The 19,903-nt window shown below is 45.8% G+C and overlaps 1 protein-coding gene across 1 annotated transcript; it reads right to left on the reverse strand.

The window, feature by feature from the left end:
- Positions 1-7,063: 7,063 nt before the first annotated feature.
- Positions 7,064-8,172, reverse strand: LOC116874943 (beta-defensin 103A-like). Its single transcript, XM_032869991.1, has 2 exons — positions 8,101-8,172; positions 7,064-7,223 (listed from the first exon to the last, which is right to left on the reverse strand). Exons 1-2 carry the CDS (start codon positions 8,156-8,158, stop codon positions 7,078-7,080), a joined length of 204 nt encoding a protein of 67 aa, XP_032725882.1. The 5' UTR covers positions 8,159-8,172; the 3' UTR covers positions 7,064-7,077.
- Between the last annotated feature and the right edge of the window lie 11,731 nt (positions 8,173-19,903).

Genomic DNA, 19,903 nt, shown 5'->3' on the forward strand with positions numbered 1-19,903 from the left:
TTGGATCTTTTGTGTGGTTAATTTTATGCCCAAGTCCAGATTTTAAACTATTGTTTCATTTTTTTAAGCTTTTATTTATTTATTTGAGACAGAGAGAGAGGGAGAGAACATGAGAGGGGAGAAGGTCAGAGGGAGAAGCAGACTCCCTCCCTGGAGATGGGAGCCGGATGCCGGCCTCAGTCCCGGAACTCTAGGATCATGACCTGAGCAGAAGGCAGTCACTTAACCAGCTGAGCCACCCAGGCATCCCTATTGATTCATTTTTTAATAGCACGTAAGCACAGCCAAACATAAACTCCTATTCTTAAAGCAAATGATAGCATCCCTTGTATTTTTAGTGAAACCTAAAAATAAGATTAAAAAAAGGCAAAAGACATCAGAAATCCAAACACTGTGTCAGAAAGACAACATGTGTCAGTGCCCCCTTGAGTAAACCTGCAAGGGCTTCTCTTCCCAAGGCTGCATTCATGTCAGTAAGTCCTGAGTCTTTTTTAATTATTAGGAGAGAATTTTCGGACAAAGACTGGTGCTGCTGAGGTCCCAGAGGGTCGTTACTGTTGCAGAAGCACCCAGTCAAGGTTCTGATCCACAGCTGGGACAGGGTTTGGCGAGGACTTCGTAGCAGGTCAGCTCTTCTGAGAGAGAGAAAATCCCCCCAAAGCTCTGCTAAGTCAGTCTCCATCATGGGCCAGTGGTTTCAGAATCAGAAACAGCCAGCAGGTGGTTATTTGTATGATTTTGTTTTCCAGCAAATTCAGTTGATGAGGTTTGGGGGCTGAGATGGGAGAAAAAGATGCAGCTAAAAGTGTAGGAATGGTTTAGCAAGAACCTAATAGGTAAGTAACTGATCATGGAAAACGACCTTGGTTAACAAACCTCTTGTGGGATGAGCCCTGGGTGTTATAAGGAATCGCTGAACACTACACCAAAAACTAATGGTGTACTATATGTCAACTAGCTGAAAATATTAACAATTAATTAATTAATTAATTAATTAAAAAAGAAAAGCAACCTTTTGTAATAATGTTTCTAGTGTCTGAGTGATCTCAGGTGGGGTGTGGGTCTCATGCTTTCTCTACCCTGTCTCTCACTGAGTCCCTCCTTCCTTTGTCTCTCTCTTGCTTTGCCTTCCTCCCCCGCTGCCTGCTGCGAAGTGTGGGGACACAGTCATAACCGACGTTGCTAAGACATGGACTATTCGACATAATTTCTTGTAGGGGGGCACCTGGGTGGCTCAGTGGGTTAAAGCCTCTGCCTTTGGCTCAGGTCATGATCCCAGGGTCCTGGGATCGAGCCCTGCATCCAGCTCTCTGCTCGGCAGGGACCCTGCTTCCCTTCCTCTCTCTCTGCCTGCCTCTCTGCCGACTTGTGATCTCTGTCTGTCAATAAATAAGTAAAATCTTTAAAAAAATAATTTCTTGTAGGTAACCAGTCTGCTCTGGGCTCAACTTCCTATTTTCTCTCCTTCCTTCCTTCATGCCTTTAATTCTATATTCATAACATCAAGGATATAACAGAAGTTAGGCATCCAGTTAGAAACACTGCTTTTGATGAGCGGGGACCCAGAGCAGCACCCTTGGCAGGGGTGGGGGGTTGGTGTCCTCCAGGCCCCTGGACCTGCAAGGACACAGCCATTCCAAATAGAGCCCGGGCTGCTTTTCTCTGGGGCACTCTCGGTGACCCAGAGGCTCATCCTTTACGCATAAAAATTTATAAAGTAGCATTCTGCATGTCTGTCCTTGGATGAAATCACATTTCTTGCTTCTATTAAAAAAGAAAAGTCATCTAGCAGCAGCTTGCTGTTAGGCGACAGCCTGAGCAGAAGGGAAAAGCAAGCTACTTGGCTCCTTCCCTTCCCCTTGGCTTAGAAATAGTTTTGTGCCTGGGTGGCTCAGTCGGTTAAGCATCTGCCTTTGGCTCCTGTCATGATCCCAGAGCTCCTGGACTTAGCCCCACATCTTTGGGCTCCCTGCTCAGTGGGGAGTCTGCTTCTCCCTCTCCCTCTGCTCATCCCCCCTGCTGGTGCTTGCACAGTCTCACTCTTTCTCTAACGTGCTCTCTTAAATAAGCATAATTTTTTAAAAATTGTATATATTTAAGGTATACAAAATTATTTGATGTGTACACATAGTGACATGATTACTGTAGTGAAGATAATTAACATATCTCCCCACATAATTACCATCCCTTGTGTGTGTGGTGAGAGCACCTGAAATCTACTCTTCTAGCAAATTCTAAGGTTCGATACCATATTCCTAACTACAGTCATACGCTGGACACAAGATCACTAGACTTCCTCATCTCACCTAACTACCACTCTGTACCCTTTGACCAGCATCTCCCCATTTCCCTCAGCAACCTGCCCCTGGTAACCAGCATCTGACTCTATGCTTTTAGTGTTCAACTCTTGTAGATTCCACGTATCGTGACAGCATGTAGTCCTTTTTTCTTTCCTCTGTGTCTGTCTTATTCTACTTAGCATAATGCCCTCAGTGCTGTCCATGTTGCTGCAAATGACAGGATTTTCTTCCTTCTAATGGCTGACTAATAGTCCATCGTGCGTATAACATACTTCTTTATTTGTCCGTCCACTGATGGACACGTAGGTTGTTTCCATATCTTGGCTATTGTGAATAATGCTACAGTGAGCATGGGGGTGCAGACAGCTCTTCGGGATTCTGGTTTCATTTCCCTGAGTATATACTCAGAAGTGGGATTGCTAAATCACCTCATCTTTCTTTCTTTCTTTTTTTTTTTTTTTTTAGAAATCCACTTACTGGTTTCCATAGTGGACATATCTATTTACATTCTTATTAATAATGTATCGGAGTTCCCTTTTCTCAACATCTTATCAACATCTGTTTTATTTTTTTTTTATGCTAACCATCCCAGCAGGTGTGAGGTGGTACCTCATTGAGGTTTTGATTTGCATTTCCTGATGATGAGTGATGCTGAGCATCTTTTCATGTGTCTGTTGACCACACAGAGCCAAGGAAAAAATGAAATGCAAAAGCAACCTACAGATTGGGAGAAAATGTTCACAAACCGTGTATCTGATAAGGGGCTAATATACGAAATATGTGGGGAAAACATACAACTCCATAGTAAAGCAACATACAACTTGATTTAAAAATGGACAAAGGAACTGAATAGATATTCTCCAAAGAAGAAGGTGTACAAAGAGCAGTTGAAATTTTAATACTGATTGCATTGACTGTGTAGTTGTTTTTGGTAGCACATCTTAAACTTAAGAGAAAAAAAAGTGGGAAGGCATGGCCTGACCTTGCAGGAGATAATTACGAGTGTGTGAATTACAGTCACCTTATGGAGGCTTTTTGTCTAAATCACCCTAAGATGTATAAATGTTCTCATTTTCCTGACTGCGGTGTGGGTGTGGGTGTGGGTATATCTGAGGCATTTTATGATTTCTTTTTTTTTTCTTTTTCCCCCTCTCGCGAACCTTATTAGAGCTCTAGCAATGTTATGATCCTCTCAAAGATGACTACAAGACCATTTTCTTTTTATTCACTTTTATTCTTTCTACTTTGGGTTCACTTCCCTTTATTCTAGTTCTTTAGGGTAGAAATTTACATTGTTGATTTGTGAGCTTTACCCCTGTCAATCTTAAAAGCATTCGATGTTATAAATTTCTCTCTAAGCACTGCTTAAGTTGCATTCCCACAAATTTTGGCATGCTATTTTCATTTTTGAGAAGTTTAAAATATTTGCTAACTTCTCATGTGATTTCTTCTCATGCCCATTAGAAGCATGTTGATTAATTTCCACATATTTGGGGATTTTTCCAGATATCTTTCTGTAATTCATATCTTTGAAAATTCCACTGTGGACAGACACAGTGTATATCTGGGTATGATACACAGTGAATAATTTCAATTTTTCTTCATTTTTTGAGACTTGTTTTATAGCCCGATAGAGCTATATTGCATAACATTTCAATGGATTCTGTGATTATTGGGTAGAGTGTCCTATAAGTTTCATTAGGTCACACACTGATGACACTGTTGTTCACGTCTTCCATATTATTCCTGATGTTTTGTCTGTTTTTGCTTTCTGTTATGAGTGAAGTGTGGTAATATCTAATTGTAATTACTTATGTATCGGTTTCTTTTCTCATTTCTACCAGTTTTCCTTTAAGATTTTAGGGACTTTGTTATTAAGAGCATTCTAATTTAATATGAACATATGTTCTTGGTGAATGACCACTTTATACCTGGGGAAAATATCCCATTTTATCTCTCGTAATACTCCTTCTAAAATATACTCTGATTTATAGGCAATTAGCCTGCACGGCCAATCGTATTTTCTTTAGCACATCTGTTTTCAGTCTTTTATTTTTAATCTATCTTTGCCTTTCCATTTGATACCCCAAGTGGGTTCCTTATAGACAGCGTGTATCTTATTTTTTAAGAAGCTAACAATCTCTCCCTTTGAGATAGAATCTTAGCTGTACATGTTGTACCCGAGTTTTCATGAGAGACCACAAGGAGCCAACACTGATGCAATCACACGAGGGTTTACTTAACAAGCTTAAGCTTGGGGGCCCAAGTATACCCGACACAGCGGAGTAGGGACTTGGACCCCGAACCAGATTACAGTCAGCATTTTTAAAGGCAGAGTAGGGGTGGACTCAGGGGTGGGTGAGGACAAAGGGGATTAGGGATGATGTAAGTCTCTAAGGAATTTTGGAAGCAAGGTCTCTAGGACCTTGAGGGGCTAGCTATTGTTGGGAGAAAGGTTATTTATTACTAGCAATAAAAAATCTTCTGGTGAGACCCTTTAGATGTATATCAGTGGGTCATATGCTTGGAAATGATTGCTGACACTATCTTGGAGGTTTAGAGATAAAGTTTCACATTTCTCCTATCAAGTGTCCTTGTTAGTAAGATTTAGATTTAGAAGAAATTTAACTTTATTTCCATTTCCTTCCGCTTCAGCCTCCTTCAGTTTTATGGAGGGGAGGGCGGTATTAGGGCTTGAGGAACTGAGTTATTTGCCTCTGGAAATTGGGCTATTGATAAGATAGCTTCTTTGTTGTAAATCTCTAGGACATTTGTAGACCGAGGGAGACTCCTCTCTTGCAGGATTGTGATCTCTGCAGGTTAACTATTTGTTTTTCTTTTAGGGCAGCCAAGGGTGGCTGAGGAATGCCACACATACTACCGAGGGGAGGGGAGCCGGTGGAGAGGGGGTGCAAGGTGCCAGCTTTTGCTTTGTCAAGATGGCTGTACTTATGTCAGGGCTAGACTCGAGGTGGGTACAGCCTTGTTTTTCTTGGCCTCCACATACATTTTACTCCAGCCTGCAGAGCCAAATTTCCATCTGGCATTATTTTTCTTCTGACTGGAGCATTTTTTTTTTTTTTTAATAGTGCAGGTTTTCTGGGAAGGAATTTTCTTAGCTTTTTGTTGTTGTGGTTTAAAAAATTTTCCCTTTTTTTTTTAATAGACTTTTTAGAGCCGTTTTGGGTACACAACCACACTGAGCAGAAGGTGCAGAGATTTCCCACATGTCTTTACACAGGCACGGCCTCCCTCAGGTTCTACAGCCTCCCAGAGGGTCCACAGCCTCCCAGGGGGTCCACAGCCTCCCAGTGGCTATGTTAGTTACAGCTGATGCACCTGCACGACCTACCATGACCACCCAGAGTAGTTCCAGAACAGTTCACTGGAGCTCCACAGCCCAGCTACACATGCAACCCCTTCCTGAGGACTCTCTCCGCACTGCTGTGGGAAGGCACGTGTTCCAGCCTGGTATGTGTTCCTGGAATTGTCCATCCAGTCCCTTTGGCGTGTTTTTGTTTTGCTCTGGGCTTGCCAAGGTTCACCCCAGGCGTGCTCAGACCAGCACCAGACCAAGATTCCAGGGAGCCCTCTGCTGCTTGTAGAGCTCCACGCCCATCCGGATGCCCCCTTCCGGTTTTCCCGCGCTGAGCCCTGGGGTCTTGTGCTGCCTGAACTCAGAAGAATTGCTGGTCGGCCTGGGTTCTCCCCTGTGCTTTGGTCTGGGGTCTGCTTCCCAAGACAGGGGGTCTCCCTCATGTCCCCCCCCCCCTCCTGCAGCCGCAGCGCCCCGTGCTGGCTGTGCAGTGTCTAGAAGTGTTGTCTCCCATCTCTGTCTGCTTCCCTAGTTGCATCCCGTCGGAGGGCAGGTCCCACAGCAGTTCATGCTTTTTTGATGGAAAGTGGGATCGAGGCTCTTCTCTTTGGGAATCTGCTCCCATCTTCTGACAGCTGGTTCTCTTGCTTTTCCATAGGGCTGGTGTGGGGAAGATGGGTCTCCTACCGCAGCTCCTGGAATCCTTCAGTATCAACATTGAGAGGACACTGACTAGTTAAACCTCAGGGCCTCAGACCACCGGGATGAAACAGGTTCTCAGCAGCTTTTGTGCTCAAGGCACTTTCCTAGGCCATCCAGAAATGATTAAGACGAAGTCTTTGCCCTTAAAAATGATGCAACCAGACATGGAGATTGGAAATAAGCGAATGGTACAACGCAGAAATCAAACAAAATTCAGAGAAGAGGTTTTCAGTCCGAACCCTGCAGTGTGCCAGAGGAAAGCTCATATTCTTTTGGGAAAGCAACTCTCTCTGTAAGGAGGTGGTAGCATTTGCCATGGCCCCTGGGGGATGGGCTAAAGTTTAGAGATAAAGCTGGAAAGGTGATTGTATGCCTGGTGGGAGGTCAGCTGGAACAGAGGCATGGGTGATAGGAAAGCTAAGGGAATTTTTTAGGAGGAATAGGGAGGCCAATCTCTTTGGGGAGCGTAATTTGGAAAAGAGGAGTCAAATCTGATAACGCTTGGAAAATAAGTTTAGACCTTTTTGAGGATTCCTCCAGAGATTATCCTGCATTTGAATTAAAGGTGAGTCCATGAAAGCTTTCTAACTTACCAGTTTGGTAACAACTACCACAATAACCAGAATTTAAAAAGGACAATCAAGCTTCTCTTTCTTTTGAAAAAAAAAAAAAATTTTTTTTTTAATTTGATTTTTCTTCTGTAAACTTCCAGGAGGCATTTTCACACTTTACAATGTTCCCAATCAGCATTTCCGGATTTTATTTCTTTCTTCGGCAACATTTTCGGCCCGAGGAAGAACAACGGCCTATCTGCTCCTCCTTTGGCAGACAGCTAAGCACAGCACACCGCCCGCTCCTTATTCGGCAATAATACCTCTGCAAGGTATTTATAATTCCTCCGTTTCCTGCAAGGACAAAATAGAACACAGGGGAAGGCTTTAGTCCAAGTACAAGGCTTTTGGAATTCCCCAAATAACCAATCTGTTGCCTTTCTTTTTTTTTTCCCCTGTCCCCTTTCCTGAATTGGAAAGTGAATTCAGTTATAGTTGTATGCCTCATAGGGTTGAACACATACATACATTGCTTTAAATCAAGAAACGAGAAACACACGTTGGAAAGATACTGGTTTGAATTTGGTAGATACCAATTTGTAATTTCTTTTATAAATAAAACATTATTCTGATCACTATCCCAGGGAATTGTTTGTTTTTCTTTTATTTTAGGATGTTTTCTTTCTTTTTAAATCAACTTTTCCTTTTTTTAGAAAATGAGAAGTAAAGTAGAGGAAGGATTAAGCAACCAACTGACCTGTGCTTCTGTGGGTCACAGCTCAGCCGGGGACCAAGGTGGCCATGGGGGAGGGATGCGGCTGGGCCCCTGGGGTCTGGGGCTGCAGGGGCCCCCTGAGGTTCGCAGCCCCCCAAAGACTCCACTTACAACCCCTAAAGCTAGTAAGTAAGAGTCTGTGCTTCTGATCTCAGATTAAATCCATCTTTCCTGCTGGAGTTAAAGTTTTTGTATCACTTTCTTTATGTCTCTCGAGCAGGTAAGGTTCGCCCCTGTCCATGATGGGCTGGTCTTTGTGAGCTATTTAGTCTCTGAAAAGGTCGGGGAAACAGCTTCAAGATCCTTGATGAGTCTCACCAGAAAAAAGAAACTGGTGATGTCTGTTCCCATACAACAAATCTACTTGGTCTGAAGTTTCCAAGGAATGGAAACGGACTGACTCTGAATGACATACTTGCAATTCCTTCAACCCTCTCACCTCCCAACCCATCTCACCTGGAACAGGCATCAAAAACAGAAAGGGCAACAGGAGAAGAAGGTAATAGATCCTCATGGCCGACCGGCTTCTCGGCGTGCTGAGACTGGGTGGGAAGGTGTGCTCGCCTGCTTTATAAGGACTGCAGGACACGCCACGCAGCCATAGGGACAGGTAGGCAGCAGCTGCAATTCCTGTAATAGTACAATGATGACAATATGACGTGTTTCCTGATGCTTCATGACAGTGTCTCTTACCCCACAGACCACACCCACTCACCCCTAGTTAATTGCAAACCTAAAGGGTGAAGCAATCCTGATGTGAGCACACAGCTATTCTGATGTCCTCTAGGCTCCAGGAGCACCTCCGGGTCTGGCCGGGAGCTAGCTACAGGTATAGGTGGCAAAGACCCTCTCCTCTTGGGGGCATTCCCAGGGCATATAGTTGGGAGCTGCCCGTGCCTCCACTGGGGTACGTCTAAGCTACCTTCCTAAAGTCCTAGAAGATTCTGGAGCTCACCTGACTGTAGCAGTCCAGCTTTGGACATATTCAGAATCTAGGTGCAGGCTCAGGCTGGGTCACACTTCGAGCCTGCACAGGTATGCCTGAAATTGAGATAAAATGGGATCAGCTTCGATAATAAGAAAGGGAGGATAAATGGGCTACTTTCCAGAGTCCCTTACTCTATGCTCTTTGGTGTGCAATATGGGCTGTAACTTGGGTGAAACAGGGTTTACAGTTCATCATTGTCTAAAAACTGTCAGATTCATGAGTCAAGGTGTCTCATCCTCCTTCATCAGAGAAGGAGAATGCTGGGATGATGTATTTGATGGGCCAGCACCTCTTCCTTCTTGGTGACACTCCCTATACAAATAAGGGGCTTAGGAAGGTGCATTTAAGACTTTTGGTTACTCATGTCTTGGGAGCATTCAAGGAAGTCCAGAGATCAGGTGATCTCCACTGGATATAGATTCAATGTTTTAAGAACCAGCTTTAAAAAAATATATTGGACTTAAATGTTAAGGAATCCATTAGTGGTTTATATTTGTCGATAGGCTATTTAATTGGGAGCTGAAGTCACCATGACATTGTCTGGCTGTTGTGTTGCATGAACGCAGTTACAACGGATCCACCAAGGTCCAGGTATATTAGTTCTAGGAGTGCATGTTCGGGATCCTGGCATACCCATCACATTCTGTAAGCCATCTCTGAACACCTCCCATAGAGAGACAAGTGCCATATGCCCGGGGTCATAGGGATGGAAGGGGGTGGGATGCAAAGAGTGACCGGTTCAAGTTCTTTCTCTCAGAGAGCATCTGTGTAGGTAAAGCAGACGTGCGTGCAGTCAAAGGCACAGAGGGGGGGCATTTCGACAAGTGTCACAGTACAGTTTCTAGCACAAGGCTATAGAAATGGAGAAGAAATGTAATTCACAGCGGAAGGCAGGTTTAGATGATTTAAGAAGGGTTTCAAGTGGTAGAAAACTTCCCTTTTTTTAAATCAAAATTTTCTCAGAAGTTCAGGATTTAAGACAAAGCAGGTATTTTCTTATTTATTTATTTACTTATTTAGAGAGAGGTGTGAGGAGAGGCAGAGGGAGAGGGAGAGAAAGAATCCTAAGCAGGCTCCATGCCCAGCGTTGAACCCCACGCGGGGCTCGATCTCACGACCCTGAGATCATGACCTGAGCCGAAATCAAGGGTCGGATGCTCAACCAGTGAGCCACCCAGATGCCCCCAAGCAGGTATTTTTAAGTGGGAAAGGAAGTGAGTGTGGGGAGGGACGGCTGTTAGCTGCACAGACAGCCTTGCTCAGTCTTACGCAGGCTAGGAGAGAGGGCGGGGTGGGCATTGCAGGAGCGTACAGCCCGCTCTCAGTCCAGGTGTGGGGCTGGTCTTAGGGGGATGATTATCTTCCACATGGAAGACAGACCCCCGGTAACCTCTTGGTGTAACTGGTTCCTTCAAAGCCTGGAAGGCATTTCCAAGGCAATGCCACTATTTTGTAAGAGGGAATGAAAGCTATTTTCCTCATCAGCTAATTTGGAAACTGGTGCTCGGGGACTGGGCTTAGTCAGCAGCACCCTCCTTATTCCAAAATGAATTTTGAGGAACACTTTATATATGTTAGGGATTTATATATAGGTTAATATATAAATATATAAATATATATAAATATGTAAATATATAAACCTATATATAGGTTTATATATGTTAGGGATGTTGTGGTAAAAATTCAAATAATAGAAGAGGTAGACTATGTTCTTTACTTTTCCTCTACCTGGGGGAAGCCCTGGTAACTGGGGTTTGCCTTCTTGGCTTATTATACCTTTTTTTTTTTTTAATGTCAGGAATACCTCAAGCCTCTTCAGTCCTAGTAGTCACACAACCTCCAGCTGAGAGTGAAGACGCCGCCACGGTGTTGATGCACTGGGAAGACCTGGCCCCACTCCCTGGCCCTGGACCCTTGAGTCCTAGAGCCTGGACCTGCAGACTGAGCTTGGAACCGCAGACCCCACACCCCGATACCCTGGCGTCCAGATTCTCTCAGCTCTAAAGCGCTTTCCCAATGCTGAGAAGGTTGGGGAGGAGAGATGTCAATTATTTAACTTTTCTGTTAGACTTTCCGCTCTTCTTTTTTTTTTTTTTAATTCATTTTGCAAAGATGGAACAGAGTTTTGGTTGATGCAAGTTTTGGGTCCGGGGCGGCCCTATGTGGAGGTCAGACCACTAGGACACTGTGTTAGGGACCGAAGTTAGCCGTTTAACTCTCAGCCCCAACACCTATTATTTGAGTTTCCTACAGGAAGTTCCTTAGATCCCTGAGCATCTGAGCCCTCAGCAGTAAGCTCGCAGGGGAGGCCCTCGGAGCGAATGCCGTGAAACGCACTGACAACTGTAAATTAGTACGTGACCTGAGTATCACCCATAGGGGCCTCAGGAAGCCCGACCAAGGAGGGATGGTGATCCTCAGGAAGCTTAAAGATGATGGCCTGGGCTCCCAGCACAGGAATCCGGGATATGTGTTCCTTTCTTTATCTTATCACCATCCAAAAGTGGCCCAGCCACTCTCCTTCATGGCCGTTTTGACCTTGTCCTGCCCACTGCTGAATGAGTTACACAGGCAAAGGGAGGCCTGATCCTAGGCTTATGGTGGAGGACACTGAGGTGTAGGCTGAGTGGCTTGCCCTCCTAGGCCACCCAGACTGTCAATGGCCTCACTGTGAACTACAGGGAATTGTGTACATTTTTCAGGAGCCCCTGCTCTCCATGCGCCATATAGACTGGCCACAGGGATGCCTTCGCAGAAGGTGAGAAGGCAGGAGGTGGCGAGAAGCCAAGGTATTCCTCTGCTGTTCCTCAGAAGGCATCTCCTTTGGGCCTCCGATTCCTACCAGAAACCCACTTCATTCATGGTCCTGGCTTCCACCAGGCAGGTCCGCCATCACCTGTTAGGAGCTCCATATCTTAGGCTTTGGAAATATTACCTTCTTCCTCCTTCGGTCCCTCTGGTCCCTAAGGCCATCCTTTCGGCTGCTGCCAATTCTGAGGTGACTCACTATACACTTGGCTTGTCAGCTCTCTTAGATAACCATCGATATTAAATTCTCCCCATTGACGTTCTTAAATTTCTTTCAGTTTCTCTGGTTGGACTTTGACGGTCTTCAAAGTCCATGCTCTAAACCATCACAGTATCACAGTTCTGTCCCTTCCTCTCCTTGAGATGTCATTGCATTGTCACCAGCTAGAATAATGCTTTGCTCTACACGGCCCTCCTGAATGTCCCATCAGCATCTCAAGATTTAGCAGGAAGTGGGATCTTTGAGGCGGTGGTAGGGGGTTGAAAGTCAATGCCAGCTTCTCGTGGCCTCTTGTTACCTGCTTCCACTGCAGGTGTATGCGAGGTGGTTTCTAGTGTTCTCATTTATCACTGCTATTTTAGCTAAATTATTTTTCCACAAAATAATGTAAGCAAGGAAACAGGAAAAAGAAAACCTTCCTCCAACTATGTAACCATAGATTACCTTTTCTTCAAGAAAGGTAACAAACTGTAGGCCTCTAGCTGGAACTGTTCATGGAGGTACTTTGTTTTTCCAGGGAATTAGGCCCCCAGGGAGGTTTTAATGCCCAGCTGAGCAGGTCGGCCCATCGCTGAGCAGGCTGTCCCATCTGCCCTGCTTTGTGCCTTGATATGTTTGCTGAGCTCCTGAGAGCATCTGAGCTAGGCCTTCCCCTGCCCTAAAAGATACTGTCTTCCCTCGAAACCCAAGTCAGACAGCTACTTCTCAAGGTCAGGAGGTGGGCTACGAGAGGCAGAGGTTTCATTGCACACAGGTCAACTGAGTTGTCTGTCTTCGCGGAACCATGCCGTGTGGACAAATACTTTGTATCACCCTCAGCTAGCAAGCTTTCTTGGCAGTTTTGTATCTTGCAAGCATGAACAAAGATTGTTGTCCCTTCAGCTTCCTGCAAATGCCCCTGTATTGTCAACACTTGATTTGCTGTCGTGCTCTATCCACTGTACAAAAAAAGGAGGGATATATCTATGGAAAGGCAAGGGAGGTATGCAAGGAAGGGATAAGGCTTGGGCCTGGGGGACCTACCAGGAGTCACAGGATGCCGTGGGGTTGATGGGGTGCCACAGAGAGTCAGACACCACTCTTCTCCCCAGGAGCCACCACAGAGGTGGCGAGGCATAGAGCCAGGTTAGGGAGCAGTGAGTTGTCTAGTTGGGCCAAAGTCAAGTGGACGAGCATGTTGGGCAGGTTTGCATTTAATTTGGTAGACAGGCCATGGATTCATGAGAAACTAGATCTAAGATTTAAATTCTCTAACAGGATAACCACCCGCTGACAGCTCCTTCCAGAAACGCTGAGAAGGGGGACGCTTGGGTGGCTCAGTTGGTTAAGAGTCTGCTTTCAGCTCAGGTCATGATCCCAGAGTCCTGGGATCGAGTCCTGTATCGGGCTTCCTGCTCAGCAAGGAGCCTGCTTCTCCCTCTGCCTGCTGCTTTCTCTCTCTCTCTCTCTCTCTCTCTGACAAATAAATATATAAAATCAAAAAAAAAAAAAAGAAGAAGAAGAAGAAACACTGAAGGGAAGGTTTGAGAATGCTGTGCATACACTTGGGTAACTCTTTCCCAGATTCCTGTGTTTTAAAGACATTTACGTCATCCTCCTGCAGTTGGTGTCAGTGATGGCTCTGGGAGCCGAGCCACTGTGAGGCGAGTACTCATGGCAGGGACCTGCACCAGGTCCCCTGCTCTTCTACCCATCAAGAGCAGTGTGATTCTCGAATAGCCAGACACAGTCCAGAGGAAGAAGTTCTCAGGAGAGGCATGGCCTATTTTCTCTGCCTGGGGCTGTGATGTGAGGAACAAAGGCAGAAGGGAATGGAGATAAAATTAAGTTTCCTTATAACCTGAAGCCCACTGACAAATCCTTGAAGTCGGCAGAGTATGACATTCCTTAGGAACCCCCAACCATCTTTTTTTTTTTTAAGATTTTATTTATTTATCTTAGAGAGAGACAGAGAGAGCACAAGCAGGAGGAGGGGGAGAGGGAGAAGCAGACTGCCCGCCGAGCAGGGAGCCAGATGCGCGACTCGATCCCAGGATGCTGAGATCATGACCTGAGCTGAAGTCAGACATTTAACTGATGGAGTCACCCAGGCACCCCTCAGGAGCTCCCAACTGTCTCAACAACCTTGCGAGAGGGAAAAACAACCATAGCTTAATAATAGCTAGGCCTCCAGGATCTGTGAATCTTTTAACATATAAAAATTCTGTTGGGAACTTCCTCGTCTTTACCTCCCCAGACTCCCAAGTACATCATCCGTCACCCCACAGCTCCCGTGCAGCCTGAAGCAGCTCTCTCTGCCCATGGGTCCTGTCCCCATGCTTTGATAGAACCCCGTGCTTTTGCACCAAGAATTCTGTCTTGGTTGTCAGCTCCGAACCCCAACATCTCCCTGTCAGCTGTGCCAAAATTCTGACTCAGAGACGGTGGGGAGGGCAACTGAGCTTGTCACGGCTTCTGTGGTCTCACGTAGGGACTCTTTGAGGCCCTGTGCATTGTCCATATGCTGAAATCACCCTGCACCGCCATGTGTACTCGTTTCCTTGTATGCAGAATAAATTGCTTTGAAGGGATGGTGTCCGTTTTCTAAGTTCTCCACACCCACCCGGTTTTACCTTCATATAGCTGTTCCCCACTCTTCCCAAACAGGATGCTCTAATCCAGCTGGACTCCGGGACTCCCCACCATGGCCTATGGCCAGGGGCAGTCCTTCAGGATTTGACTCGTGGGTCTAGCAGCGCTAGGCAAGGGAGAATAAAAGAAAGCGATTCCATCTCCAGGTTCTGCGCCAGCTCTCTGCAGAGAGCTCCTCCTGAAGGAATGCAGCTTTTCCGGGGGAGGAGGGTGGGCGAGGGGCGACTCTTCCTTGTATATCTCTTTGCAGCTGAGATAACGTGATGATGGCCTTTCTGAGTAAGAAAACACCCAGATGGTTCAGAGGGTACAATCTGAGTGACAGATGTACAAGACCTAGACAAGGGCTCTAAAAATTAATTCCTTTTCTCACCAAGTGCTTCAGCTTATGGGGATGGAAGGGAATAGCTTCCAACCCTCTCCCCAGTGGGTCACCATGTTCCAGACTCTCCCTCGGATTTTGTTATTTGCACCTATTCTGGCTTCTTCCTCTTGTTCAGGAGGAAGTTTTTCTCCTTCCGTGCCTCTCTTCTCTATGCTCTTTGAACTCTGCCTTTTTAACCACATTTTTAACCATTCTCCCACTGGGTCCTTCACTGTAGTCCACATTCACACTCAATTTTTTATTTAAAATGAACCTGCACTTGACCCTTTTTTTCTCCTGAAACCATGACATCACCCTTTTCTTTCATTCTTTACCAAATTTCTCGAAAGAGTGGTCTGGGCTCACGTGACCTCTGATGCCCTCAACCCCTTGCTCCCCAGTTGATTGCTTCCTGGCATCTGTCTCAAGAAATTCCTTTCAGGTGGAATGAAGTGTGATTGGTGCCAGCATTTACCCAAGTACTGAGCAGAGAGAATGAAGGCGCTGACACCACCAGGCACGGAAGGGAGACCTGCTCTGGATAGAGAGTCAGGCTGACGATGGGACCCCTTCTAGCAGGCTAAAACTAGTTCAGGAATTTGAAACCTTAGCAATGATGTGATGCTGAGTGCCTTTCGCAGAAACTAAAATCACACTGAACACAGTAGAAGATGAAACTCCCGACTCCTGAGGGCAAAATCATAAAGTTCATATATAAGGCTACCTTCCCATCCTCCTACCCATGTGACAGCAATATTTTCTTTCCAAATGGAATGGTATGTGTATGATGCATTACTTTCTGTTTATATTTTTGCTCTAATTAGATTCTTTAACTGCATTTCATGCTCAGCCTCAGTGAAAACTCATCCTATAGCAACACCTGCTAACAGCCTACACAGCCTGCTGGCTGCTTCCTTGGGAAAGATGTTTAGAGTGTAGGTGGCTCTTAGAACTCATTAGTGGGCTGGGGGCTGGGGTAAAGGAAGAATGTACCCAAAGGCAAGACATGGTACCCAAAAACACAGGACATGTGCCACTTTTACGTAATCAGAACTGAAACTTGAAATAAATCTATCAGCTACTGTTGCAATAGGCAGTGGGAAAGCCTCAGATGTTTCCCACACAATGACTGGCATCTACGGAACTGTTAGTATGGACTGAGCACACGTACATGTGGTTGGCGCTTTAATGCACTTTTGTGACAAAAAGGTGTGAGGTCACTATTATAATCTAGGCTTTAAGGACAAGGAAATTGAGGCTAAGAGGAATGAAGTGACTTGGTAAAATTCAAGTTTGGAGCCCAGACAGGTTCACAGATTACACTAAATTAGGATTAGGCCACTTTACCACCTCAGGTCACAATAATTGTTTTATTTGTTTGTTTTAGTTTTTATTTAAATTCCAGTTAGCTAACATACAGGGTAATAGTGGTTTCAGGTGTACAATTTAGTGATCCAACAATTACACATAACTATGCTTCATACCCATTTTTTGGCCAAAGGTTTCGTAAGTGGGGTTTCCAGTGGGAAGGTATACGATGTTATGTCGTGGGAAAGAAAGCAACAGGACTGCGGGATATGAAGCCATATCTCACCCACTCAACCCAGACCTCAGAGCTGCTTCTGTTTTGAGAACTCTCAGATAAGTGCCTCACGGAAGGGGTCACCATGGCCCATAGGACACTAGAGCATCAAGAAGAATGCAAGCAAACAATGAATTTGTTATCTCTATGTCGACCTCCTCTTCCACATTTCAAAAAAAGAAGTTTTTTGGGTTGTGTATATCAGGAAGCAGGAAACTTTCTTCTGTAAAGGACTGTACAGTAAAAAGAAAATGAGGTTTTGCTGATCATACAGTTTCTGTTGCAACTACTCGGCTCTGTGTGTGTGTGCCAAAGTGGTCGTAAGCAATATGCAACAAACGGGCGTGGCTTTGTTTCAATAAAACTTTATTTGTAAAAATAGGTAGCAGCTGGCTGTAGCCAGTGCCCCCCGACTTGCGGACCCCTGGCTTGCATTTGTGAGACGAGGAGAGAGGAGGCAGCCTCTAAAAGTCTTCTGATGAGCCTCACATTCTAGTACTCAGGCCCTTGTGTCATTCCCTCCTTTTCCTTGTGCGCTCACCTCATTGACACATTTCCAACACATAGAATCCCACTTCTGGAATTAGGTTATAAAAGACCATGGATTCCATTTGGGGTGTCCCTCTACTCTGACTTGCTGACTTTAAGGGAAGCCAGATGCCATATTTACGGCTGCCCTATGGAGAGGCCCATTTGGCAAGGAACTGAGGGAAACTTCTGGTCAACTGTGAGGAACATAAGTGAACCTTAATCTAACAGCTTTCAAGGAATCTACTTCTGCCAAGGACCGCATGAGTGAGCTTCACAAAGCACATCGTTCTCTGTTGAGCTTTCGGTTGAACTGCGGCCCTGGCTAACAGCTTGACCGGAACATCATGAGTGCCTTGATCCAGAAGCACCCAGCCAAGCTGTGCATGGTTCCCATAACCCACAGAAACCCACAGACACTCCGCATTTGTTGTTGTGCCATGGGTAACACCACAGTGAGGTATAGTATAAAACACAAGACATCTGGAGGCCCATCTTCTGGAGCCAGGGTTTACATGGATGTAGGTTAGCTGCTTACCCATCTGGACCTTCCATTTCCCCTCTGCCTGCCAAAGGGAAGGGGGTCATGCATTTCTGAGGTTCTTACAAATCTAAATCCTCACAGTTCATTGAATGGAGTCACAGCGACACCTAAAGAATTGGAAATCCATGGGTGAAATTGAGCCTCCCAACTTATTTTGCTGTCAGTTGCCAACATTTAAAGGAGAAAAGATTCTGTATAAAAATCCATATCTCTGGTTTCTTCAGAAAAGTGTGATGATTTAACCACTAGGGCCCACACTCATACATGGGAATTGCAAGGGGTAGCCGAAGATCTCTGCCCCTTTACATAGAATACAAACCCCCTAAATCAGAACCCCCACTCACTATCTTTCACAGGCTTGTCTCACTCCTTCAAAATGCCTGTCTCTGATGGGCTTTCAGGGGTCACTTAAGTTATGTCTGATCTTGCTTTGGGATCTTTCCTGTAACAGAGCAAAGGTGTTCCCGTTAGATCTCTAGTCTAGGACATTGGCCCATTTTGGCTCCAAAGGCCCTTTGTGAAATGCTGGCTGTGTCGTATGAACTGTACCCACACATTCTGCTGCATGGACTTCGGGAAAGCCCCAGCTCAGAGCCTGGACAGGAGGTGTACGTGGTTTGTAACAACACCTGCGTTCTTCCTTCTCTCTGCCACACATCTGGAAGACCTCTCCTTCCTCCCACAACCTTTACAGAAAAACACACGTCAGCACTCACCTGTGCACACATACACCCGCGCACACGCCCACACCCAGTTACAGAACTCACGTAGATCAGAGAGAAGCTACACTTCCGTATATTCCCTCTGCTCCTGACCTGTCAGGGCTCGGACAACTTTCCCTTTTCCCAGCAGGTGCAGGTCCTCGCTGCCCCCTCACCTGATGGAATCTATCTCAGACACAACCCCTGTGACTCCTCTTTCCATTGCTCCATCCGCCTCCTTCCTCTCCGCTCTCTTACAGTCACTGCACTCATGATTTCTCTTTTTCTGTGTTGCCTGCATTAGGAGTCTCATTCTTTTGGGTGCCAGGCATTATCAGCTCATGAAAAACACAATCTATCTAAGATAGGGATATATGCACATGCCGATTTAAACTACCATGACTCAAATTTATCTTGTGTTGAGGGCATACTTGTGTTTCGTTATAAGCATTTCACAAGATGTCTGTTTTAGGCAGCACTCCAGCCTCGGGCCAAATCCTGGCTTTAGCACGCTACTTAGGTACAAACGTGCATAGTTCACAACACCTGCTCAGACCTGCACACCCAGCCATGGAACGGGTCCAGCTGAGGACAACCTATAAAACCTGGGGGTTAGGTGGCATTAACAAAAATATCTACATGTTGTCACATGTGGTACATATTTTAGAAAAATAATTTTGATCACGGCCTGGATTTTAATTCTCCTGGAGACTGACCATTGGGGACTACCCGCCCACTGTGTTCATAGTGCTGTGAACAAGGGAGACTCGGCGGTGGCCAGGATGAAGGGGGCGGGGCGCTGCGTTCCAAAGGGGCGAGATTTGCTTCTGTCCAGTTGGTTCCCTGTAGCCTCTTGGGAACTAGATTTTCTTCAAGAGAATGGGTCAGTGTCAGTGTCACAGGCTGCCTTGTTCAGGTCCCTGAAGTGTCTATTAGATGTCCCACTTTACTGACTTTGAGTATTTACCTCCTCCTTGGAGAGATGCGGAAGCTCCAAGAACCCGCCTGCGGACCCTCTACATAAGCCACGCCCACTTTCTCAACAAGCAAGAGCTATTACGTGTACCCAAATATTTCGTCTTCATTTCAGTCTAACTGGAATGGCCTGTCTTTCCCTGGAACCATCCCCTAACATCCGTATCTTTTCCTGGTCTCTCGGCGTTGCTGCTGTGGGTTGAGCTCCGTCCTTCTCTGTCCTGCTCCTGCTTTCTCTCTGCCTCTTGTCATCACTGTCTGTGTTCCTGTGTCTGTCATTATCTGTCTCTTACGGTGTTCTCTGTTTTTCATCACCAAGTGTGCGTGTGTGAGTGTGTGAGTGTGCGTGAGCGTGTGTGCACGCGTGCCCATGCACATGCACACTGCCTGGGGGTCTCTCTACCTCCGCCTTTGAGGACGGTGCAGCGGTCTCCAGTCTCGGAGTCTTTGCACACCAGAGGTCTCTTCCTGACTGGCTGCAGTGTTCCAGCCCCTAGGACTACGCTCTGTAGCCAGCCGGGGGGGATTTTCAGGCAGCCTCTTCCAGCCACCAGGTGCCTCCAAGGCTCGCGTGGGAAAGCAGGGCCAGGACAGACACAGCCGTTTCTGTCAGCAAGCCCAGCCACAGAGCTCTGTAGTGACATCCGTTGAAGGTCATGGGGAATAAGGTAACAGAGGTATGAACCAACCTTCATTTTTTTTTTTAAATCCCTCAATCTCTATCCTTCCTCCACACAAGCCTGAGCTCAGAGAAGGTTACAGGCATTTTTCATCCTTTGGAGACAGTCTCCTACAAAGAGAAAAGCCCCTTTCTCTAGTGTGCGACATCTATTTCTATTTTTACTTCTACACGGGCAAATAAACGAGGTGGCTATTCGTTTTCCTGCCCCCTCTTTTATTTGTTCTTCTTTGAAGGTC

This window comes from Lontra canadensis, unplaced genomic scaffold (assembly GCF_010015895.1).
Source record: "Lontra canadensis isolate GAN:19392208 unplaced genomic scaffold, GSC_riverotter_1.0 scaffold39, whole genome shotgun sequence".
NCBI classification, from domain to species: Eukaryota; Metazoa; Chordata; class Mammalia; order Carnivora; family Mustelidae; genus Lontra; species Lontra canadensis.

Coding starts and splice junctions, on each gene's coding strand:
- LOC116874943 (XM_032869991.1), bottom strand. CDS start 8,158: ATGAGGATCTATTACCTTCTTCTCCTGTTGCCCTTTCTGTTTTTGATG. Junction 7,224..8,100: donor GTTTTTGATGCCTGTTCCAG/GTGAGATGGGTT, acceptor TTGTCCTTGCAG/GAAACGGAGGAATTATAAAT.